This window comes from Poecile atricapillus, chromosome 27 (genome assembly GCF_030490865.1).
Source record: "Poecile atricapillus isolate bPoeAtr1 chromosome 27, bPoeAtr1.hap1, whole genome shotgun sequence".
NCBI lineage: Eukaryota > Metazoa > Chordata > Aves > Passeriformes > Paridae > Poecile > Poecile atricapillus.
This window is the reverse complement of record NC_081275.1, coordinates 4,560,882-4,586,099: the sequence shown is the minus strand read 5'-3', so window position 1 is coordinate 4,586,099 and position 25,218 is coordinate 4,560,882. Positions and strand designations below refer to the sequence as shown.

The window sequence follows — 25,218 nt, the reverse complement described above, 5'->3', positions numbered from 1 at the left end:
TTTTGATATGTTATAGCACTTGAAGTGTTATAATCAATACATGGTTAATTTTTATCAGCAGAAAACTAATGGATGAGAATAATGTCTTAAAACTAGAGATCTTTGAAACTGAAAGTGGAAATAAAGATTCTGTTTTTTCCAGTGATGCTTTTTAATCCAATGCTTCAGCTGGCTTTCAAAACCCCAGTCTTTAGTTTCATGGTGTAAGTGCTTGTTTCATGTGTACTATGGTAATTTTTCTCTGCTGTGGATCACTTGATCTGGATAGATTTTCTGGTAAAGAAAATCAAATGTCAGGCTAGTCAGAGTTAAATACAGGGAAGCCTTTTCAGAAATCATTAGCAAGTGATCCCTTAATTTTATTCTGCTCACAAGACAGATTTTGGTGTTGACTTGAAATAATTTCATTTCTTCAGCAAAAGGTTTATTAGTCAGTCAATCAGCTCTGTGTGGTAACAGACCCACGTGAGCAATCTCCTGCTCCCTGGTGGTTGCAGTATCTCTGGGAGCTGCTTTCCCTTGGCAATAACACACCTGTTAAAATACACTCGATACTGGCTGCAGGGGCTGGGCCTGATGACAGCTGGGAGATTAAAAAGGTCTCCAAAAGGTTGGCATTGTGCTGCCTGTGTCTGGGGCAGATTGCCAGGGCCAGCACATTCACCCAGTGATAACATGGGCTGCACTGGCCACAAAAGATGTTTTAGTGATGGAATTTGAAGGGAAAAAGCTTCATAATGCAGTTACAAAAAGTATCCTGTTCTCTTACCAGCTGCAACTGCCTCACCCCCGAGTGAACCTGGAAATGGCAGTTCTGGGTCTGGCTGGCACAGAGACACTGGGCTTCTTAAAATATTCTCAACAAAGCTGCTCTGGCAAGCTGTGTATTTACTAACTTCAGTCCAGCCTGGGCTGTTCCTACCCTGGTGCATCCCTCCTTCTGCAGACAAGCCTTGTTCCCTGTCCCTGGTACCTGTTCCTTTCCCAGGTACCAGTCCTGGGACTCTCTGAGCTGTGTGTTCCAGCTTTGTCTTTTCCTTGGGTTGTTCAGCTTCCTGCTCTTCCTTGAAACCTGTGTAGCTGCAAAGTCCTAGGTTTGGGCAGAGCCCCCTGAACCCCCTGTTTTGGAGATGGGCAGGATGTTCCCCTGGAAAGGGGTGACACACACACACACACACACATGATACTGAGCACACAGGGAATATCAGTGCTGTGTCTCTGTGTCGCTGTTGATTTTGGATTGCTCTCAGCAATCAGACTGGTGACATTCCTGACATGTCCTCTCTCCCACAGCTTGGAGCCAACAGTGGGGTGCACATCATCATTTTTGATGAGATTGATGCCATCTGCAAGCAGAGGGGCAGCATGGCTGGCAGCACTGGTGTGCATGACACCGTGGTGAACCAGCTGCTCTCCAAAATCGATGGTGTGGAGCAGCTCAACAACATCCTGGTCATTGGTACGTGGGGCTGCCTTGCTCTGAGGGCTGGGTGATCACTGCTGGGGTTTGCCTCATTGCAGGTCAGCTGAGGTAGCACAGCATCAGCAGCAGGTTTAAAGGGAGATGCTGCTGTGGTTGTTGTGCTGTTGTTGCTGCTTTCAGGAATTTCCTTTTTAGTTTTTGATAAGGAGGGTTTCATAGTTTAGGGAAACCTGCAAGGACTGATAGAATTGATGTATCAGCCTGTGGAGGAGTGGGGCTGCTCCAGCTGTGCTCATCCTGCTGCAGGAGCCCTGCAGGGACTCCACAAGGACAGGCAGAGCCACAAGCACAGGTTTGATCCCTGTTGCCATGACTCTCCCTCAGGGCCTTTCCCAGCATTCCAGAAAGTGAGTGCCTTCTGTCTGTTTTCTTGAGTATCTCCCTAGCTCTGTGTGCTGTACCAGGGGCTGGAAACCCACTCAGGAAGCTGAGATAACAGTGTTTTGTTTTTAACTTTGACTTCAGGAATGACCAACAGACCTGACCTGATTGATGAGGCCCTGCTGAGGCCGGGGAGGCTGGAGGTGAAGATGGAGATTGGTAAGCACACTGCAGATCCCAGTTCCTCAACTCCATGAAGCTACAGCAGCAAAGCAAATACAGATCATAATGTGGACAATCCCCAGGATTGCTCAGGTGCTGAACTTCCTGCAGCTCCCTCCAGAACATAAATGAAATCAGACCAATAAAACACCACTTTGGACTTCCCTGCTGATAAACCTGATCTCAGTTTCTGCCCAGCAGAGTGGACAGGCAGGACCCTGAATCTCTTGTGTGAAGGAAAGGAGGCAAATAATGGTACCAGGTCATTCCTGGGTGGACATTGCAGGAAGGTGAGGCAGGAGCAGTGGGTGAACTAAAAGTGGCCCAAGAGCTTGGTTTGCCAAGCTGGCAACTGGAGAAGCAGCTGTCTGTCAGTAACTAGAATGGGACCTTTGTAACTGTGCACATCCACCTCACCCCAGTGCAGGGTTAAATTAGGGATGTAGGCTTTATTAAGAAAGTAAATACTGGGGGCTCCATGCTGAGGTAACAATTCCCTGAAGAAAGATGGAGTAGAGAACAGCCTGGGACTGGTGAAAAGCTCAGTGATCCTGGAATAAATCATCAGGTGACAAGGACTGAATTCTCCTGGGAACTCTGCACATTGGAAAATGTCTTTTCACATCCCCTCAGCACAAACACTAATCAGTGCAAATACCAGATCCAGGAGCAGAGGCTGGGGGGGCAGGCTGGAAGGAGCTGAGCACAGTGGGGCTCAGGATGATGTGCCAGACTGACAGGTTACACTTCTAAGAAAAACATTGGGTGCTTCAGAAGGGACTTGCTAAGGTGCAGGCAGGGAAATGATCACCCCAGATCATGAAAAGAACATTTAATAGGAATGATATGGGCTATGTGAAGAGGGAAGTCAAGGCTCTGGATTTGGGGAGAGTAAACTTTCAGTTGATTTAGTAATTAGTGGATGTTTCCCTTGGGAAACACTTGGGGATAGAGGAGTAGAACCAATTTTACTAGGGCTTGTAGTGACAGGGCAAGGAGCAGAGACTTAATGAACAGAGGACAGGGTCAGATGGGATGTAAGGAAGAAATCTGTTATGGAAAGGGAGGTGAGGCCTTGGCACAGGGTGCCCAGAGCAGCTGGGGCTGCCCCTGGATCCCTGGAAGTGTCCAAGGCCAGGCTGGACAGGGCTTGGAGAGCCTGGGACAGTGGAAGGTGTCCCTGCCCATGGCAGAGGGTGGAACTGGATGGGCTTTAAGGTCCCTTCAACCCAAACCATGATCATTCCATGATGATTGCAAGGTGGGAGCTGGATTGAGGGATGCCAGGAGACAGATTGTCATTCCTGGTGTGGAAATCTGAGAGCAGCCAACTTTGAGGAACCCTAAGGGAAGAAACTCAACCTTGTGTTTTTCTCTCTGGTTTGGGGTGACACTTCTCAGTTTACCAGTTAATGGAATTGAATGTTCTCAGTGAAAAGCATCATCAAATACCCTCACTGTAAGTGCAAGATGCTCGTGGTGAGAAGGGGCCTTGGGAGGAAGGGGCTGAGGGGAGGGACAGGGGATTTGCAGTGCTGTGCTCAGGGGTTGGGTGTGTTCTCTTCCCATCCCAGGCCTGCCAGACGAGAAGGGCCGATTCCAGATCCTTCACATCCACACAGTGAGGATGAGGGAGCACCAGCTGCTGGCTGAGGATGTGGACATTGCAGAGCTGGCAGTGGAGACCAAAAACTTCAGTGGTGCTGAGCTGGAAGGTTTGGTTCGAGCTGCTCAGTCCACTGCCATGAACAGACACATTAAGGTCAGTCCTGTTGCCTCCTACTGGGGCAAAAAAGGGAAAATAATTACATTTGGAATATTGAATGTTTACTTCCAAATGGAAAGTGGCCTATCCATGTACCTTAGGAGGTGAAATTCATGTGGGCACCACTTTTTCCCTGTGCTTTTCCTTTGTTCTGAATTCCCTCTTCCCTCTCCTGCCTTCCAAGTGCCTCTTGCACAGCGTGGTGGGGTGGAAGGGGTGGTTTTTAAGGATATTTTGATAAAAACTGAAGGTCTTGAGCACAGTTTGTGCATTGGACCCAGGAGACAAGGTGGGAATTAGAGCAGCCATTTATAGAGAAGCTCTGTGTGAGCCTGTGCAGCTCAGTGTGTCCATAAATGTTCTGTAAGGTGGGGAACTTACAATCCCAGAGCTGGTTTGGGGGCATAAAGACAAAAGTCACCAGTGGAGATCTGCAGGGGCATTTGAAAGGATTTCAGTGCACAAGAGGCCAGTGAATTTTAGGTGTCTACCGGGAGAGAGACTTCAAACAGGTGGAGACAAGAATGGGGACTGACCTGGTCATTCCTGGGGTCAAGTTCTTGGAGCTGGAATGGCCTGGAAATCCCAGCTCTGTTGCTATCAGTGAAAACAGCAAAATAACAAGGTTAGAATTTACCAGGAGAGGTAAACAGCAGAAGTGGGGCTGTGATCCCTGGTGTACTTGGATCATGCTAGAACCAGGGTATGGAATGGCAGCAGGGGATCAGAGGTACAGGAGGGTTTTCTTTGGAAAAGGTGATTAAACTGGAATTCCTCAGCCTGAAGAAAGCATGGGGAAGGGTTATGGAGATTGTGCTGGGATCAGGGAATGTTCCCTAATGCAAGAGCCAGAACAGCAGAGGAGATGTGCTTTGTGTGGAGAAGTGTTTCAGCCTTGAAAGGAATCCTCTGCTCTTGGATGATCTTGGATGAGTTCAGAGACTTTGTACAAAGTCTTCCATTGCAAAGAAGTGCTGACATGGTGATCACCCCACCTCCACTGATTCATGGAACCTTCCCAGCTCCCTCTGTTCCCTGGGAACACCTCCCTGCCTTCCCAGTCCCACAGGCTGGGGGGGTCACTGTGTCTTCAGGAGGGAGTTCAGGGCCATGAAATGTCAGAGGGTGTGAAGGCAGATGCAAAGCTCAGTATTCAGTGGTGTTGAAATACGAGATAATGAGGTGGTGAGGAAGGAGCCTGAGGCACAGTCCCTGCTCCTCTGGCCAGGACTGGGGGCAGCTCCTGCAGGGAGAAGCCCTGGACATCAATCCCACAGCAGAGGGACTGTAAATATCTGCTCAGCTTCAAATGTGAGGAGAGCAAATCACACTTTCATTTAAGTGAGAGGTCATTTGCTGCTTAGACATTTATATCTCCTGGGAGTGCTCTTTCTAAAGGAAAAATTACTCTTCCAGCTAATTAGTCTTGTATAACCATAATACTTGACACATTATTGTTTCATATAGCAAAAAAACCACAAACATCATCACTTTCTCATTTTCTCCTGCTCTGTCTCAAAAAAAATCAGCACCTCTGGATTCTTCCCTTTGCAGGCAAAACATTTTCCTTAAATAATTAATTTTGCTTATAGCTGATGTTTTCTTAGTGCTTGAGTTTTGGGTGAATTTGGGGAGCATTGGTGTTTTGATCTATTCCCTGTTGTGCTGAGAAGTCACATGGGAAAAGGAGATGGCAATGTGCAAATGTGAAAGAGCAGTCCCCTCCTCTGGGGTGGTTTGTGATCCACATCCCAGTAATGTATGGATGTGTTTTCCACATGGGAAGTGGCCACGTGTTGTTTTGCTTTTCAAGCACTTTGACATAGTAATTTTGGTAATATTCTTTATTCTGAAGTTGCTTTTAGCTAAATGATGCAGTAAAATACTTTATTCTTTCCTGCAAGTACTGAACATTTAAAATATACATCATAGGCCTGACCTAGTTTTCAGAAGCACCTGTGAGAAGCAGGAGCACGAATGGAAAATGAAAGGACATTTTCTCCTGAATCATTTAAATTCTTGTGATTATCTCTCAAAGTGTGTGTGTGAAAAATTAAAACTCATTAAAGGCTGGGGAGGTAAGAGCCCCCCTGGTTTTAAGTGTACACACAACTTCAGGAATATATGGAGTATTTCAGGTACCTCACCTCCCTCTGTAAAGTAGAGAAGTGATCACCTGTACTAAAGATCCCCTCAGTTGTTTATTTGGCACCCTATGTTTGTGCTTGGTGGGTGTTTTTGGCAGAAGAGACTCTCATTTCAGCCTCCTCTGGCTGTAGGTGTGTGTCTGGCACAGGAGGATTGGCCAGGCTGTGTTCCTGTGGCTGCTGTTCAGGGGCTGAGTTTGCTGCTGTTCAAGACAAGCACCTTGTCATTATTTTTATTGTTATTTTTCCTTCCCATACTCAGGTGCACTCTGTTCTTGCAGGTCCCTGTTGGAGGGGAATGTCTGAGACAGTCTTTGAGAGTTAAATACAGTTTATTTGTCTTAGTTCTCAGCTCCAAAGGGTACCTATGTAATCTCAGTAAATTCTAGAAGTTTGAAGTGGGGTGAGATCAGTCCCACACTGGCACCAGTCTGAGCCTCACTGACTCCTGGTTTGCAGCACAGCAGCAGCAAGGATGGGCCAGAGCTTCAGTGCTGTTCTTAGCTGGGGTGGCTTCTCTGAAATGGGGGTCACAGACATCTTCAGCATCACCCAGTGGGGTGGGACAACTGCCCTGAGTGGCTCTGTGGGGCTGGGATGTGGCACTTGCAGTGGGGATGGCTCCAGGGGTAGCCAGAAAATGCCCCAACAGAAGCATTTTCTTACTGACCCATGTTACTGCTGAAGATGAACAGATCACACGGACACAGGTCGAGGTGTGGTGAAGAGAAGAGAAAGTTTATTTTTTCCCCCAGGATTTATAGGTTTCTGACCACAGCCAGGGATTGGATGGTCAGGATAACACTTTCTCACTGCACTGGCCATGAGAGATGCCCATCACAAGATGTGTAACAGAAAGAATGTACACATATCTATGTTTACAGTTACTGTCCTGGGAAAGTCTTTAGAAAACCATGTCAGCAAGCTCAGAAGCTGAGTTTTCAGGGTGACAGACCCAGACCAGCCACAGAGCTGGGGCTATGGGGGGAAGCTGGAGAGGAGCTGTGTGGTACTGCTGGACCTCAGAGTCTTTTATTGCCTTTCTAGGCCAGCAACAAAGTGGAGGTGGACATGGAGAAGGCAGAGAGCCTGCGTGTGACCAGAGGAGACTTCTTTGCATCCTTGGAGAATGATATCAAACCAGTAAGTGGGCACTGTGGGACTGCAGGAGCAGTGAGGGGAGGGAGCAGCTTCCTTTGGGATCACACAGCAGTGGTGCCTCAAGGGCTGGCATGTCCTGTGGTGTGGAAATTGGGAGCTCTGAGCTCTCTGTGTGCCTGCTGCTGCCCAGAGAGTCATAAAGAGAACTAGAACAGGTAAAGAACAGCTGGGGGTTTCTTCTCCTTGTCATGGCTTTCCCTTTTAGGCCACTTCAGTTCCAGGGTGACAGCTTTACCCTGGGCTGTAGGGAGAGGTCTAAGCCTCATTTCTGAGAATTGTCTCCACACAGTGTGGAGTCAGAACCCACTGGCAACTTGCACTGACTAGAATTGGTTGTGAGGGCATATGAAAAGATGTTTCTGAACGTGCCTGGTCTCCAGCTGTGTTCAGCCCTCTGAGCTGGAATGCTGTGAGTCACCAGGGGCTGTGACTGTCTCACTTCAGCATCTTCCAGAGCCTTGGAATTTTTATTTAATTGTTTCATGGTTTTTCTGATGGGATGAAAATTTTTTTGGTAAAAGAAGTGTTCCCTCTTTTCTACAGGCATTTGGAACCAACCAGGAAGACTATGCCAGCTACATCATGAATGGGATCATTAAGTGGGGGGACCCAGTAACGAGGGTGTTGGATGATGGGGAGCTGCTGGTCCAGCAGACCAAGAACAGTGACCGCACTCCCCTGGTCAGCGTCCTGCTGGAAGGTACAGCTGAGGGCAAACACCTGGGAAATGCCCTTCTGGAGACTGCTGCTGGCAGCTGCCCACCTGCTCACCTCTGACATCCTGCACCTGCAGGAATCTCACTGCAGAGAGAAATGGAATTGGGCTCTTTCAGCTTGCTTGGGTGAAATTGATTTGGGTATTAAAACTGTCTCCTCAGCCAGAGGGACTCCTGTGCTTGGAATAAGGGAGAAGGGAATGTACCCAGTTAATAACCAAAATGTACCCAGTGAATAACCTGAACTTGGCTGGTGTACAGTGGAGATGTCTCTAGCTGAGTCAGTTGTCTAAATTCTCTTTGAAGTCACTGGAGAGCTCATCAGTGCAATTAGCTGAGTTCAAACATTTAGGTATCTCTGTCAGTTAAAGGTGGATTTTCCTCTACCCAGACTGTTACTGACTGAAGGAGAGTTTTCAGAGTCTGTGTTACAGTACTGTGTTTCAGTATCTGTGTTACAGGTTTTGGAGGAGAATTTGTTACATTGCAGTAGAATTTGTTATTTATTTCTTTCCCAAAGTCCAAAAAGATGGGTTATCACTGTTGCTTGTGGTTCTGTAGCTTTGGAATTAACCCTGAGTAATTCTTTGTGTTAGTGCCCAGCAATTTCTTCTGTCCCTCCAAACTGATTCATGTTGGGTGCATGGATTCAGGTGTCTCTTTGGTCTCTAAATTATTCTGGTGTGAATTCAGGTAACAAATTGTCTTTGCCAGTGTTTTCCTGGTGTTCCTGCTGTTGACTTGTTTGCCAAGGTGCCAGCAGAGATCATACTGAGACAGAACATAAGCTCAAGAAATTTATCCAAAACACAAACTCACACATTTTGGTGCTGTAGCTGCTCCTACAGAAAGTATAATGTCCTCTTTTGTGTCATGGCAAATCATTCTGCTTATGCTCAAGTAGTTCCATTAATTGCCTGCATGTGGAGGATTAGGTTGAACCAGGAGTTAGTGTGTTCCTTCTGCTTTCAAGAAAAACACTCCTTTCATACTGCAGATTCCTCTGGGTGGAATTCTAAACATACCCTAAGTATCATCCACACAGGATTGTCAGAGCTGTTTTCTCCCTTGTTTATTCCTTGTTTGTCCTTTGCTTCAGGTCCCCCCCACAGTGGGAAGACTGCTTTAGCAGCAAAAATAGCAGAAGAATCCAACTTCCCCTTTATCAAGATCTGTTCTCCTGATAAGATGATTGGGTTTTCTGAAACAGCCAAGTGCCAGGCCATGAAGAAGGTACGTGTGTGTCCTCCCATGGCTTGGTGACCACCCAGTTCTGAATTCTCTTGTGGAGGGGAAGGTGAATTACCTTTGGGATGGTGTATTCTGCTCTGTCTAGGCCTGGAAATCCTGCGTGTATTTATTTGTAAAGTTGCATGTATCTCAGAATTGTAGAATAGATTGGGTTGGGATGGCTCACAGCCCATTTCATTCCACCCCCTGCCATGCCAGGGACATGTTCCACTGTCCCAGGCTGCTCCAAGCCCTGTCCAGCCTGGCCTTGGACACTGCCAGGGATCCAGGGGCAGCCACAGCTGCTCTGGGCACCCTGTGCCAGCGCTTGCCCACCCTGCCAGGGAAGAATTCCTTCCTCATATCCCATCTGACCCTGCCCTCTGGCAGTTTGAAGCCATTCCCACCTGTCCTGTTGCTCCAGACTCTTGTCTCTGTTTTTGTGGCACTGGCAGGGGGTGACTGGGGAGGTTTCAAGGCTCTGTTCTGGTTGTGGTCCTGGCAAACAGTGCAGGGATGAGCAGGTCTGGAGCTCTGCCTGGGAAGGGGGAGGCAGGAAGGGCTTAGGGCTGCACCTGGGGAGAACAGATCCTGCCTGAGTGGGACTAGGACTCGTTCTGAGGTGGGGTCTTTAATTAAACTTGGGGAGCTGGGGAATGTGAACCAATTGAGCATTTTCATTTGCTGAAGCAGCCCAGCACTTACTCTTCAGAGGAATGGTACTGGATGGAGCAGGTGAGCTGAATGTTCCTCTGATCAGATTGGTGCAGGGCTGTAGAGTTCCTGAGGGAAGGAAGGTCCTTAGGAGAAGCAATGAAGGTGCAATTTGTGACTTGGATTCCAAAAGGAACCTTTGGATTCCATTTGGAATCAGGATTTGCAGGAGGCAGGGCTGCAGCACCACTGCTGTCCTTAGTGCTGCCTCCTGCTCACAGCCAGAGCTGTGCAGCACACTCTGTGCTGCTCCAGAAGGGGTGACTGGGGCTGAGATCCACACCTGAGCCAGTCCCTTCTCCTGCAGGGTGCTGCTCTGGACAGTACCCAGTATCCAGCCTGAGGAGAAAAACTTCACAGCTGGGTTACAGTTGGGGAGGTTCTGTGTGTGTGTTTTACATTATCAGTATTGACCCAGCTCCAAAAACAGAGGAATGGTGCTGGTTTCTCCCTGGCTTACAGTGAACCTCAGGGCAGCTGCTTGCTGCCAAAGGTGGGGGGGTAAATGAATAAATAAACTGAATTTGTGGAGATGGCAGTGTTTTATTGCCTGCAGGGAGCCTGATCTCTCATTACCTACCTGTTTCATTCTCAGATTATTCCTCTCAGTGTTGCTGTGTTCAGCTGAACCCACATCAGCAGGCTCAGCTGTGGCTGTTGTAGTCCTGTGGCTGAGGTTTAACACTGAGATATTTTGCTGTTTTTCAGATCTTTGATGATGCCTACAAATCCCAGCTCAGCTGTGTTGTTGTGGACGACATTGAGCGACTTTTAGGTGAGTCAGGAGGAGGGTGAGCTGTGCTGGCTGCTGCAGAAATATTGATGTATTTCTGGAAATTACCTGGAACCATTTACTTCAGGAACATTGAACTGGTTTTGATACAGTGAAATGGCTTGAATGTGTATCTGTGGCCATCAAAGTGCATTTTTCCTTTCAGATTATGTCCCAATTGGACCTCGATTCTCCAATCTGGTCTTGCAGGCCCTTCTGGTGCTGCTGAAGAAAGCCCCTCCCCAGGTAAGGCGGGGATGCCCTGTTCCTGCAGGAACTGGGACAGTGGGAGCTTTGTTTCTGCCTGAGAGCTGCCAGTGGTATTAATGCTTTTGTCTGAGTCAGCCACGTTAATCCCAGCCTGCTGCTCTTCATTCACGTGGACATTTCTAGGATAACCACAAGGGATTCAGCTTGAAATATCTAATTACTGGGGGCTGAATCTTCTGCAGTTAGTCCTAAAAATACTGACTAAGGAAACCAGTTTAACCTTCACCATGTAAAGCTGAATTGTGCCAGCTGCCTGCCCTCTGAGGAGATGTTCAGGCCAGATCCACCCCTGGCTCAGCCACGTGCTCCCTCCCTATTTATAAATCAATTTCTGTGTAATCTGTGATTGTGGTTGTCAGGGGTTTAATTTGTTCTTAACTTGAAATGATCAGGTGTTAATTACAATGACTGAGGGAAGCTTAAGATCTTGTCTCTCGTGCTGATCCTGTCTGTTTGCACTTTGTGGCTCGATGAGATTTAAGAACATCACAAGTGCTGAGGGTTCTGCAGCTCGTGCTGGGTGAGACAGACAGGCAGGGACTCCTTTCTTGTTTGCCATTTTCCTGTCCTTCACTGCCTTTCTGCTCTGTGTGTGAGAGTATCTGCATGAATAAATAACATCGTAACAGGAACACCTTGAAAGTTGGTGACAGGAAAAAGCAGAGAAGCACAGTCTGGGTGAAGTCAGTTTTTTGTCATGTTTAATATCCTGGCACAGGAGCGTGTGCGTGAGTGTTGGTTTCATTAGAGAGTTTGGTGAAAAGACCTTTCAAATCCAGGACTTTGAACTAAATTGTAATGCCACAGGCCCCGAGTTCCCCGTGTGACTGTCAGCCTGGGAGAACAAAGATTTTCCCAGTGAGCTTTCTAGGCCACGTGAAATCTGTAACACAACAGCATCCAAGTTTTATCACATGCTTGGAACAGAGCAGCTGCCTGTGTGGAACAGCACAGCCATTCCTGGTCACATCATCTCCTGCAATCACTGACCTATTGCAGGCTGTTCCACAGTGCCAGGACATGGCTATTCCCATAAATCAGTAGGGAAAATCAAACTTGATTTGGTAAATTTTTCAAAAGAACTTAAAGTATTAAATTGTCCATTTGCCTATTGCATTTTGAATGTGTGCTGCTGCCCTTTGGGTGGCACCTGGGGCTCCCAGGAGCAGGACAGGCTGGAGCTCACAGATATTTGCCAAGTTTGCGCTTGCTGCAGAGATTTGTGCTCAGCAGGGTTTGAAGTGCCCTGGGGGCTGGGAGACTCTGGCTTGACAGCCAATATTATGGTGACTTAAGCCATAAATTGTTGGAGGGTAGAGAGTGAGTTTGCTGAGGAAATGTCACTGGTTGATTGATCATGTGGGGTTTTTTCGTTTCTTTTCTAAGTGTCCAGTGTTGGTTTTGTGGGAATCAGGACATGGGGTGAGCTGGGCCCTTTGGGCTGCCCTGCTCTGGCAGTTCTGGGGACAGGGTTCTTCCTGGTGTGTTTGTAGTGAGTTCCCTGGGATAGCCATGGCATGTGGGGATCTTGGGTGTTTAAAAACCCAAAGCTGTGTGTAAGAAACAGAGTTGTGCAGGAAAAGGCCTTTTCTGCTGTGACAGTTTATTGTGAAAAAGGTTGGATTTGGGCACGGAGACTCTTTGGGGTTTTAAACTCAAGTGAAGAACCCATGATGGGGATAAACCTGAGGGTTGATCAACACCTTCCAAGTCCCCTCTGAGATTACCAGTTCCCTTGAGGAGCAGTTTCTTTGGAAGGAATGGCTGATCTCAGGGGCTGCTGTAATTTGAGATGCAGATACAGGCTCTAAGTGCATGAGCAGCATCAGTGGTACTGACCTGCATGGGGTCAAAGCACCGTGGATTTCTGTGGGACTGGGGTTTAGCATCATTCCTTGGAAAAATGGGATGTCCTGGGACATCCCTGTGCTGAGGGAAATTCTCAGCAGGATGCTGGGGAGACAATACCTGTTCCCCTTTGCTTCAGTGTTTCACTCATGGAGGGGGCCTGAAATAATGAGCTGATTTTGAGGAATAATGGAATGGCTTGGCTTGGGAGGGACCTCAGCCCATCTCATTCCACTCCTGCCTTGGGCAGGGACACCTTCCACTGCCCCAGGCTGCTCCAAACCCTGTCCAAAGTGGCCTTGGACACTTCAGGGATCCAGGGACAGCCACAGCTGCTGAGAACTCCATTCCAGGGCCTCCCTATCCTCACAAGGAAGAATTTCCTTCCAATATCCATCTATTCCTGCCCTCTGGCAGTGGGAAGCCGTTCCCTGTGTCCTGTCACGGCGGATGCAGCGCGGCCGCTCCCACTGCTGTGGCCCAGATTATGAATTCACTGGGGTGTCACATCACTTGCAGGGATATTCTTGATGTGCAAGCAGCTCCCTGCAATCACTGGAGGCTCCGTGAGGAAGAGAAGCGTTTCTGGGATGAAATGTTATTAATTATGCATCGAGGTGCGTGTCTCTGCTGAATTGGTGTAGGAAAGCTGCCTCCCAGGCTCCGCTCTTCTGAGGGAGGCTGGATTATTGGAACGTGCTGTGGGAAGGGCAAACACTTGAAGGTTCTGGTTTTCTTTTGAGAGTAAACACTTTAGACTTTAAATAAACTAGAAACCTCTCTGAGCTTGCTTTAAATTGCCAGTCACAGCTCCTGCTTGTGGTTCCACTCAGCAGTGTTAAATAGTGCTATCTGTTACTGCTGCTTCAAGAGGCCTGAAAACCATTGCATTTTGTTTAGCATCTTTTTTTAAACCAATTAAAAATCTTTTCTGAAATGCCTTGAAGAGAAGAAAATAAACCATGTTCTCTTGGGTCTTTAATTCAATCAAGTTTGCCTGTGTTGTGCAGGAGCAGGGACTGGGGGATGGAAAGGCTGAAAAGGGCTGTCTCAGCAGGGAGCCGAGCAGGAGAAAAGGACTTCCCTGAGAACTGAGCAGCAGCAGCTCCCAAAGCCGGGGCTGCTTCATCTACATGAGAGTCACACAGGCCTGGAGAATCTCCCCAGCCCCACGAGGTTCACATGTGCCTCCCTGCTGCTTCCCAACAATCAGCCTGGGCAGGATGGACCCTGGGCATCCCGGGCTGGGCAGGGTCAGGGAATGTCTGCCTGAGCAAGGTGACATCCAAGGGACATCCTGGGGCTGCCCTGGCACTGCTCCCAGAGCCCCCAGCCCCACTTTCAAAGTGAGATTCATGCCTGGGGATGTCCTTCCATTGCTCCCAGAGCCCCCAGCCCCACTTTCAAAGTGAGATTCATGCCTGGGGATGTCCTTCCATTGCTCCCAGAGCCCCCAGCCCTTCTTCATGAAGGGAGACCCACGCCTGGGGGTGTTCTTTCACTGTTCCCAGAGCCCCCAGCCCCTTCCCTCCAAGGGACACCCTCATCTGGTGCTGCCCTTCCACTGCTCCCAAAGCCCCCAGCCCCTTTTCTCACTGGGACACTGGAGGCTTTTGCCAATTGATGAAAGTTACGGGGAATAATCATGTTTGATGTAATCCCAGATGCATTCCTGATTCCACATCACTTGGTGTGAATTGGAAGCAATTCCAGTCACTAGTGCCTTTATGTGCACAAACCTGGGGAATTATGTTTCTTCCTTGGCATGTGAGGAATTCCCAAGACCCCAAACACAAGGATAAAGGTGTCCTGAGCATCTGGTGGGTGACAGAGGCACCTCAGTGTCACCAGTGCCTGGTTCCAGTACAGCTCAGACTCTTCTTGCCTGGGGCTGGCTGGATTTGCTGAAATTCTGTAGTTGGAGACTCCATGGATGTGTTGAGGCTCCAGTTGCTCACAGCAGAGTCTGTAATCGTGTCATGTTCTAACTCCCTGGGGCAGAGATGTGGTGTCTGTTGGGAAGTGGCTGCTGTGGTAGAAGAATCCATTCTGGAAAATTCAGTTGGTTCAAGGGGCTTCAAGTCCCACAGTTCTGTGCATGAGGACATCCTTCAGTCAGGTAAAATCCCTGCACCAGAGGGGTCAGTTCTGGGGCCATTCCTCTTCTAGAAGGCAGGAGGGCAGGACACACACCCCTGTCCTGTCCCCCTGTCAGCACAGAGGGCTCTTGGGCTCCAAACTGGGGCACTTTGACTAAAAAAGGACAGGATGAATCCAGGTCTAAGGCTGTGCCCGTGTCTGATCTCTGGTGATGAAAGAACTGGGCTGGAACTGTCCTGGTTGTGAATCTGACATTAAATCATCTTAAGCTCCTCCTCCTTCCTTGGTAATTTACTTACATGTTATGCCTGATTTTTGGAAGTTTGGCTTGAATCCTGATTTTCTGTGGGCTGAACATGTGGCACATTGCCTTCACCATGGCTGCTGTAGAAATTAAGGGTGAACAAAGTGATTTTTTTTGAAAATGGGACCACTTCAGCAGTACCATTTCAGAACACTTCAGTGTGCTCTGGGATGGCCCTGCTGGAGCAGGGAGTGGCACCGTGGCCCCTTCCACCCTGAGCCATTCTGGGATCCTGTAAAAAGAGTAAATTTCAGTTTCTCCCATGCTGTGTGTCAGTGCAGAGGAGCTGGCTGAGGGCAGCTTTTCCAGTTTGATGGCTTTTCCTGCTGCCTCCATAATTCCCAGGGCAAACAGTGCTGTCCTGGGGGTTCTCACTTGTTTGTTGAGTTGCCTGAAAGTTTGAGGAGCTTGAGGGGCTCCTGCCCTGTGAGTGCTGGGGGTCATTGTGGCTGCTTTCCAGGGGTCAGGTTTAAAGGCAGGGACTTGAAGGCATGGCTGCTTCTGAGGAAGGCAGGGAAAAATCAGGATCTTTTGGGTGGAGCTGTTAAAAATTTGAAGTACTTTTGCGGAGTAGCCATCTGTTCTGTGGAGCTCCCAAGCACGTCAGTGGTTCAGGGACCTGGGAATATTTAACAGAGATATCTAAAAATTGCTCATGGATCTGCCCTTTGGGAACTCATCCTGGTGCTTTTCAACCTTGTTAAGCCTTTCCATTCTTAGCACTGTGCTTGCCTGAGTCCAGCTGAGCTGTTGGTGAGAGCAAACACCCTTTAGTTCAGTTTATCTGATGTTTGATAATTCCTTCTTGTGCTCCCTGGTTTCTGTAGTGACGAGCAGCAGTCTCTCCCTCATCTCCTCTACACCACCTATGATTTTATAAACCTCTCTGTTTTTACCAAGGGAAAGTTATTTAGGGAAGTTATTCCCTATTTCTGACAATCCCCAGTGCTTTCTGTGACTTCTCCAACTAAACAGAATCATAGAAACATGGAATGGTTTGGGTTGGGAGGGACCTTCAAGCTCATCCAGTGCCACCCCCTGCCATGGCAGGGACACCTTCCACTGTCCCAGGCTGCTCCAAGCCCTGTCCAACCTGGCCTTGGGCACTGCCAGGGATCCAGGGGCAGCCCCAGCTTCTCTGGGCATCCTCTGCCTGATGATTCCATCCTCACAGGGAGGAATTCCATCCCAATGTCCCATCTAACCCTGCCCTCAGCCAGTGTGAATCCATTCCCCCTTGTCCCAAGTCCCTCCCCAGCTCTCCTGGATCCCCTTTAGGCCCTGGAAGGGGCTCTAAGGTGTCCCCATTCCCTTCCCTTCTCCAGGTGAACACCCCCAGCTGGGAAATGATGGATTTGAAGTTCTATTTGAAACAGGAACAACTCCTGGATTCACATGGCAGAATGATGATCCTGTTTTGCTCTTTTCCCATTCTAAATCTGTCCCCATGGTTGCAGTCAGAGTGAGATTGAGCTGGTGTTCCCACAGAATTCCCACAGGGAGTGATGCCAGTGGTTTTCCTCAGTGGTCACAGGGCTTTAGAGACCTCTCTGTGTGTGCAGCAATCGCCCACTGCCCTGATGGGCTTGGTCCAGCTGACTCAGTGTGGCACTGGCAGGGCTGGTCCTTCAGGGAATGTTTGCTGGATGAGTCCAGAGCGTGGGCAGCTTTCCTGGGAGGAGGAATGTGTCATCTGAGCTCCAGCAGCTGAGAAGGAAAGGCCGAGAATGAGATCAGTCATGGACACCTGAAGTACCAGGAGGTGAAACTTCCCTCACTGGTGACATTCCTGTGCTGCCTGTGTCCTTTCCTGATGAAACTCCAAGCTAAATTCCATTTTTATTGTAATCAGGCACAGACTTCATTAATATATGAGGGCAGCATGCCTCAGGCAGTCACTCTGAGGTCGTTATCCCCTTGATTGATGCCTGATCAGTGTGCCAGGCACTGTACACATGCTGGGAGCTATATTTGGGGAACAGACACTGCCTGGGTGCAGCTGAGCAGTTTTTTCCTTCTAAAATGCTCATAGTTCATGGGAAACTGTTATTAACACAGCCCCTTGCCCAAGCTGTTCAGGATTTTGAGAGTTCCATACAGTAATAAGCAAGATTTTAGGAGAACACTTGTGAAGCAGGTGGGTCTGGTTGGTAGAGCACTTTCAGGAGGGGTTGTTCTGTGTTTTGGAGGTCTCAGTTCTGGTCAGGAGTCTGTCCTTGGCTTCCTCTGTGCCCTGGTACCTCAGGTGTGTAGCAGTGAAACTGTTTGGGGTGTCTGGTGTGGGTATGGCTGGTTATTCCTTGGCTAAGGGAGCAGGAATTCTCCTTGCAGGGCTGAGTTACAGGGTCTGCAACATCAGCACCATGGGAGGAACAAGAGCTCCCTGAGGACAGGGTGGTGAGGAAAAGCAGAGCAAATGAAAGCAAAGGCAGAGTTGAGATGAAATGTTCCCAGTCAGTTCTGCTGATAATCCCTGAGTGCTCCTGGAGCATTCTGCTGCCCTGCCAGGGGCATCTCAGCAGGCTGAAGGCACCTCTGAGCCCTGTCCTCGGGAGCAGATGCCTCAGTTTGTGCCACATGGGCTCAGGAGCAGGGCATGGTTCAGGTGTTCTGGGGACTCATCTCACACAGCTTCCAGGCCAGTGTTTACACCCTGTTTTACCAACCCTTTCCTTAGTGGAAAGCTGCTGGAATTGTGTCTTCATACAGGCAGAAAGCTTTTCTGCTGCTGAGCATCACTTAATCCTCTTGGTCTGTGCAGTGCTTTAGCTGGAAATCTCTGGTGGGAGGTGTCCCTGTCCATGGCAGGGCAGGGAACAAGATGGTTTTAGGGTCCCTTCCAACCCAAACCATTCCATGGTTCCATGGAAATGGGCACCAGATGGGGCTTCCTGAGTTCCTGTGGGAGTGAGGATCAAACTCCATTCACCTTCTCTCTGCTGTGTGTGTTGGGTTTTCATCTTTGCCAGCCAGATCTTCCTGATTTGGCTCAAACTTGTGAAGTGCTGTAATATTCTCCTGGCCTTGCTGGACCATCAAAAAGGAAATGAATCCTATGCAGTTGTAAAGCTGTGGAGCATGTGGTGGGAGCAGCACCTGTGGAATGGGGCAGAAATACCATGGAATGGCTGTGCTGCTGCTTCCTGAGGACACTGTGCCCTTCCCCAGGTGACTTGCAGGCAGTGTTGGACCCTCAGCCCTAAAACAGTTCTAAACCAGCATTTTCAGTTCAGGAATTGGCTGTTTTTCCCCATTTTCCCTTTTCCACAGAGGTGGCTGAGTGGTGCTGTGGTGCCCCCTGAGCTGCAAATGGGGATTCACACAGGAGGGGCAGCACAGTGTCCCCAGCAGAGCCCTGTGTGACACTGGTGACCTGGGACCTGCCAGATATTCCTGCCTTTTGCTCTCTTGGAGTAAAACCAAACTTGGAGTGAGCACCTGAGCTTATTCCCAGTTCAGGATCTTTCTCAGTGTCCAACACCTGGGGCAGGAGCAGAATCTGCTCAGTGAGTGCAGGGGAAGAACACACCCTGTGAAGATGCACTGTGCATCAAAGATGTCTTTAAATAGGTTTTCATCCTCTGTCAAGGGAATGCAAAGCAGTTACAGGATTCATTCTGGGAGTAGTTTTTAGGGTTTTGTTTTGTTTTTATCATGATGAAGTTCTGCGTCATGAAGTTGAAATATAGAACTTGCACAGAAGCACAGAATATTCTGAGTGGGAAGGGACTCCCAAGGATCCTCAAATCCAGCTCCTGGCCCTGCACAGACACCCCAAAATCCAACCTGTGCATCCCTGGCAGCATGGTCCAAGCTCTCCTGGAGCTCTGGCAGCCTCGGGGCCAGGACCATTCCCTGGGGAGCCTGGGCAGTGCCAGCACCTCTGGGTGGGCACTGGACATTCCCTTCACTCTTGGAACCTCAGCCAAACTTCTTGTACAGTAAATACAAGACTTACAGAAGGACCTCTTGGGCCAGCCAGGCCCCTCCCAGCCCATGGGCTCCCTGTGTACTGGGACAGAAAAGGGACTGATGGTCCCTCCTGACAGTCCCAGCAGCTCCTTCCATCAGCCAATACTGATCAGTGTCCAAACCCTGCACAGGGAAATTCAAATAGCAGTGGAAAGGGCTCTGCAAGGTCAACAAACAGCAGTGGATCTGCATTTGCAGCTGATGTTTTCCACAACTTGCTCTGTTATTCATAAACCCTGTTATTGCCTGGGCTGACTCGGGGTTGCTCTGTGCACTTGGATTGGGAATTGGAGGCTGCTGGAGTGGGACTGTCCTGTACAGTGGCAGGGGGAACTCAGGGACTCACAGCAGCCTCTGCTCAAAAGCCTGAGCTGGAAATCCACTGGAACTGCCTGTGCAGGAGCAGGGAATTCACTGTACCCACAGATTCCTAAAGACAGGCTGTTCCCTCGAGAAGTCATTTGTAATTCAGCTTTTGGGAGTGGGAGTTTGCTCAGGCTTTTAAATTTAATGAGGATCCAGCTATTTATAATGATGGGTTCAGAAGGAGCTGTGAGTGTGGTGGGGCTTTGTGCACCACAATTCTTGGACCCTGTTGGTGGCATTGCTCCGAGAGCTGATCCCAGTCTCCTGTGGCTGCTGTTGGCAACTTCAATTACTGACAGATTTAATCCTATTAATTTTGTTTGAAGTGGGTTTTTAAATGGCTATTTCCTATTTATCATTTGTAGTTAGCTGAACCTTCCCTAGGCTGGTTCTCTGCAGTTTTTCCTTCCCTGACTCTCGCTCCCTTGCCTGGACAGGGCCGCAAGCTCCTGATCATCGGCACCACGAGCCGCAAGGACGTCCTGCAGGAGATGGAGATGCTGAATGCCTTCAGCACCACCATCCATGTGCCCAACATTGCCACAGGGGAGCAGCTCATGGAGGCTTTAGAGGTGAGGAAAAGTTTAAGGATGACAAAAGACTCAAAAATTGCTGGAAATGAGGGATTTTGCAGTAGCTGTGTCTGGCAACACCATCCCACTTGACACTATGTCATAACATAGCAGTTCTGAGGCTTTTCAATTTGCTTTTTCATGAATTAAATTAAGGCAAAATTAGAGAACAGTAGGTCTGGGGAAAGGTTTGTGGTCTGGACTGAAACGTTCCAAGGGCATGGAAGTGGGTAATGAATATAATTGGGACACTTAAACTGAGTGTGCCCGGAGGGTGCTGAGCTCTGCTGAATTGGAACAGCATCAACTGATGGTGTTTAGTGCTGAGGAATTAAAAGTTCCTTATAAATTCCTGCCTTCAGTGTCTCCTTATTTTGTGCCCTAGTGGGAGTTGTAGTGAGTACTGAAGGCTGTTCAAATAAACTGAACAGGCAAATCTTGGGTGCCATTGGCAAACTTGTCCCCGTGGTGGTGTCACCAAAGCCTGAGAGACACAGACACTTCTGCAGCAGGTGTGGAAACTTCCTGTGGTTTGACCCATTGTTTCCTTGTACACCCTGATCTGGAGAGGACCTGGAGTGCAGAATTAAAGCACAGCACTAACTGTTGGATAAGGGATATTAGGGAAAAAAACATTAGGGAATTAAAGAATGTTTTTGTTCGTGTGTTGCCTTGTCTAAGATACATTGCAACAAATTTTCCTTCTCAGCTAGTAAATGGTTCTAGCTTCCATTCCCTTTCTCCTAAGGTAGGTACCATTATTTCTACTCTCAGACTCCTGTTGTTGATTTTTTAAAATGATTTCCCCCCCAGCTCCTGGGTAACTTCAAAGACAAGGAGCGCAGCACGATTGCACAGAACGTCAAAGGGAAACCTGTCTGGATTGGGATCAAGAAGCTGCTGATGCTGATAGAAATGTCCTTACAGGTAGGAATGGTTCTGGGAAGGAAGGGCTGGGGTCCTAGAGCAGTCCTGGAGGTTCCCTTCTCTGCAGACCCCTGCTGTTGGTGGGAGCCTTTGCATTGGTTTAATTGGGAAAAGGGCTGCAGTGAGGGGAAGTTTTCAAAACAAAGAAATCACCACATCTTGGTCCACAGAGATCTTTAAATCCCCCCATGCCCATGGGCTGTTCAGAGCTGCACTTCAGAGCATCTGGCTGCGGGAGGGGTTGGATTAACTCACCTTTCATGGAATTTCTTCTCTCCACCCAGCATGTTAAGATTGCAGATAGCAATCACCTCAGGTTTTTTTTTAAAGAAGAAGGTGCCTGTGCAGGTGTATGTGCTCTTTCCCTGAAGAAGATAAATCTGTCAGGCTGTTCAGCTGCTCTTCTCTTTATTTTCCACTTTCAGCACTTTAAAGAAAATAATTGCAGAGGGTAGAACTATGCAGCTCTGAGCCCTCCCCCGCAGCAGCACCCATGCCTGGAGCCAGCCAGCAAGCTCGTGCTCATGCTGACACGGGCTGAGGGTGCAGCCCTAATCCCCCCCTGACATCCCAGTGCTCCCCCAGCCCCCCCTCTGCTCACATCAAATGGATTTAGTGCAGCTGAGTGAACTGTCCTCAGATCTTCCTTGCAGAGGCAGGGCAGAAGTGAAGAGACTTGTAGTTCAGAGCAGACGAGTCGTGTACCCCTCTGTTCACTCTTCACAATTCTGTTAAAACTTGCTCAGTGCTAAGGATATGCTCTGACTGGATGTCACCTCAGGGAATAAAGTCATTTATCTAGATTACTTTTTCCTCTTCTTCCTTGGCTTTTAATTCCATACCTACAGGCAAGTCAGTAAGTCATTGCTTGCATGTATTAAATGTATTTAAGGGCTGCTGGCCTTCGGGGACTGCCGGGCTCTGCCACGCTCACATTCCCTGAGCCCTGACAGTGGGTCCCTATTTCTGACACAGGGCATGTTCTTGTGCTGCTTTCTCCTGAAGTGCTGGCTGTTCTCAAAGCTGAAGGTGGAAGTTCTGTAAATCACAGGCAGTTGTGAGTTGGGAGATGGGTGGGAATGCTGACCCCAGCCCTGTTCCCAGCATGGCCCTTGTGCCTGTTCTGCTCCTGGTGCAGTTCTGGGCACCACAATATCATAGAGATAGAAGGGGATTTGAGAGTGCCCAAAGGAGGGACCTGAAGATGGTGAAGGGTGTAGAGGTGAAGCCATAGGAGGAGCAGCTGAGGTCACTTGTTCAGTTGGAGCAGAGGAGGCTGAGGGCAGAGCTCAGTGGGGCTGCAGCTCCTCCCCAGGGGCAGCTCCAATCTCTGCTCCCTGTGACAGGGACAGGACCCAGGGAATGGCTGGAGCTGTGCCAGGGGGGTTTAGGTTGGATCTCAGGGAAAGGCTCTTCCTCCAGAGGTGCTGGCACTGCCCAGGCTCCCCAGGGAATGGTCCCGGCCCCGAGGCTGCCAGAGCTCCAGGAGAGCTTGGACAGCGCTCCAGGGATGGACAGGCTGGGATTGTTGGGGTGTCTGGGCAGGGCCAGGGGCTGGGCTGGATGATCCCTGTGGGTCCTTTCCCACTGAGGATGTTCCATGATTCTGTGAGCAGTGACACTGTTGACACAGAGTCCTCGCTCTGCCCAAGGCTGTGCAGGCAAAGTGCCCTTGGGTGTTAATTATTTTCAGCAGCTCATTGTTGTGTAGGTGAGTCCAGGAGCAGCCAGACAGAGCTGGGGCTGTGCCCTTTCTCACACACTGAACATCAAACATGGACTGCTGCCACTGTCCCTGGAGCCACTGAGGGTGTCCCTCTGCTGCCTGTGCAGGTTTGGCAGCAGGGTGGTTCTGCATTCAGGTGGTTGTGTAATAGCAGAGGTAACAGCATATGGCAGCTAAATATGAACCAGCTCTGTTCCAAAAGGTCTGAGGTGTTTCCATGACTCCATCTGTTGAACTGCTATAAATACAGGAGAGCAGTGCAGGCTCTCAGGGAACAGAGCTGGGATCTGAGGGCACTGGAACCCACAGTGAGCTGGGATCTGCCAGCCTCTTACAGGAAAGCACAATTGCACCAGATAAAAAGTCCAGCACTGGATATTGTTTTCACTGACTTATACCACAGCTTTTTAGAAGATTTCAGTCTGAAATCACTTAAGAATTCCAAGTGATGGATGAAATTTCTCAGAACTCAACTGATTGATGCCAAGTGACTGAATTCTTTGTAAAAAATGTGCACAGAGTGTCTTCCTCTGAATATAATGGTGGATTTTGTTAAAGCAGTGACCCCACTCTCAGCTCTCAGCAGGGATTCCTGAACTGGTCAAATGACTTCCAGTGTGTTTCAAACCAAAGTCACACTGAACCAGACCCTCAATATCAAAATCCTTTCTTGGGATAACTGAACTGCTCAGCTGTCCTGGGTGAATTGTCACCTTGTTTATGAGCTGTGTAACCCCACACTTTCTGGCAGCCTAATTTGCCCCAAACTCTATTATTGCTCTTCTTGGCTTTCTTTAATATCCAGTTGCTTGTGTTTTGTGTCACATACTTTGATTATTTGTGTACACTGAGTATCCTGGAATGATTCTGTTCTTGTTCAAATGAAGCCTTTGATCCCTGGATACACTCAGAATTTGCCATGTGAATCCACAAGTGTTTGCAGTGCCTTGGCTGCAGTACAGGGCCACCTCCAGTGCTCTTGGGTCCCACACTGGCTGCACCCTGCCCTGGGTGCTGCTGGATACTCTCTCCATGGCTGGGGGCTGCTTCCTCCTGCTTCCTCTCCCTGCCTGTGTTGCTCTTGGACCTTGCTGGCAGCACTCCCAAAGCCAGGGTCTCTCTCCTGAGCCTGGATGAGTCAGACAATGTTCCAGAAAGTCCCTTCTGGCACCTCCAGGGTTTCCTGGTTTGGTAATGTCTGTTTGGTGTAAATAAAGCTTAATCAGCATAAATAAAACTTAATCTGAGCTGCTTGTCTTTAATGTATCTTAACTTTCACGGGAACTTACTTTGAAAGATCACCATATAATATTACCTGCTTTATTTTAAACCAAACACTACCTGGACATGCTGAGGGTTTGGGGTTCATGGCAGGTTTTCAGGAGCTCTGGGGGCATGTCACATCTTGGTGGAGGATCTCCTTCTCTGGACTGGAGATTAACAGCCTCCCTTCAGTTCCTTTGTTTCTTGAGGGGTCCTGGATGTCCTGGGGATGCTGCACTACCCAGGAATGAACATCCAAGTTCTTGTCACCTCTGTGAGCTCTGTCACAGGGTCAGTCCCTTGCTGCTGTTCCAGAAAATCTTCCCCCCAGTTTGGCAGCAGCATTTTCTGTTTCACAGAGCACCAGAGGGTGTGACCAGGAGTCCTGAACCTGCATCCTCTGTGCTCCACTGACTCCAGCTTCTGCTCCTTCCCAGGCAGAGCAGCCTCTGGGGTTTGTGCCTGCATTTTTAATAAGCAATTTGATCAAGTCTGGGTCTTTGTGATGTTTCAGCTGCCAGCTGTGGTCTTTAGGACAAGGTGCTGTGTGTGCAGGTCCTGTATCTCCCCAGGAGCCAGTGCAGGTTATGGACACAGTGTCCATGGACACCCTTTGGATGGGCAGGACTGGGGACCCTTTGCCAGGTGAGGGTCCCATGCTGGGTCTGGTGGTGTGGATTGAACCTGTGGATGCCCCCAGAGGAAGGGGATGTCCATGAAATCAGAGTTCTGGGTTCACATACTCCTGTGCCAGGTGCCTTCAGCCTTTGTGACAGAAGCACAGAGTCACTGAGGTGGGCAGAGCCCCCTAAGTGCTCCCTCAGCACTGCCCATGTCCCCAAGTGCCACATCCCCCAGAAATGGGAGACTGGCACAGGGCCAGGTGAGCTTTTCCTTGTAGCCAGGTTAACTGGGAGAGGTTGTGGAGAAGGTTTAGGCTGGAGGGACCCTGCAGAGAGCCTCTCTCTGGTCTCCTGTTTGGTGCTGCCACAGTGCCCCTCAGGCCCTGGGTATTTCACATGCCAAACTCTGCTGGGGCATTCACCTTTCTCCTCCTCCTGGACCCTGACTATTGCCACTGTTCTTTGCTGCTTAAACCCTAAATTAAATGCTCAGTGAGCCTCAGTAAGTTCCTCTAAATCTTCTTGTTTCAGTGAATTTATTTTTCTGATCTAAAAGTAGCTCAGCAGCTGGTACTGAGGAACTGGCCTTGCTCTCCTATCTCACAGCCATGGGAAGTTTTACATTTTTAGGCTTTTCTTAGCACAGAGGAGAAATTCTTGCTGACTCTTTCTCCCCCACATTGCTGGGGATGCTGTTGTTGGTTTAGGATTTATTT

At 49.0% G+C, this 25,218-nt stretch overlaps 1 protein-coding gene across 2 annotated transcripts in view; it reads left to right on the top strand.

Annotated features, from left to right (window-relative positions):
• Positions 1–25,218, top strand: part of NSF (N-ethylmaleimide sensitive factor, vesicle fusing ATPase) — a 73,275-nt gene that overhangs the window by 44,478 nt on the left and 3,579 nt on the right. For both annotated transcript variants that reach the window (XM_058857962.1, XM_058857963.1), the window contains exons 10-19: positions 1,294–1,459; positions 1,949–2,023; positions 3,601–3,788; positions 6,986–7,081; positions 7,643–7,799; positions 8,915–9,048; positions 10,468–10,534; positions 10,698–10,777; positions 19,829–19,963; positions 20,777–20,890. In XM_058857962.1, coding sequence (XP_058713945.1) covers positions 1,294–1,459; positions 1,949–2,023; positions 3,601–3,788; positions 6,986–7,081; positions 7,643–7,799; positions 8,915–9,048; positions 10,468–10,534; positions 10,698–10,777; positions 19,829–19,963; positions 20,777–20,890 — 1,212 coding nt within the window. The remainder of the gene's footprint in view (positions 1–1,293; positions 1,460–1,948; positions 2,024–3,600; positions 3,789–6,985; positions 7,082–7,642; positions 7,800–8,914; positions 9,049–10,467; positions 10,535–10,697; positions 10,778–19,828; positions 19,964–20,776; positions 20,891–25,218) is intronic.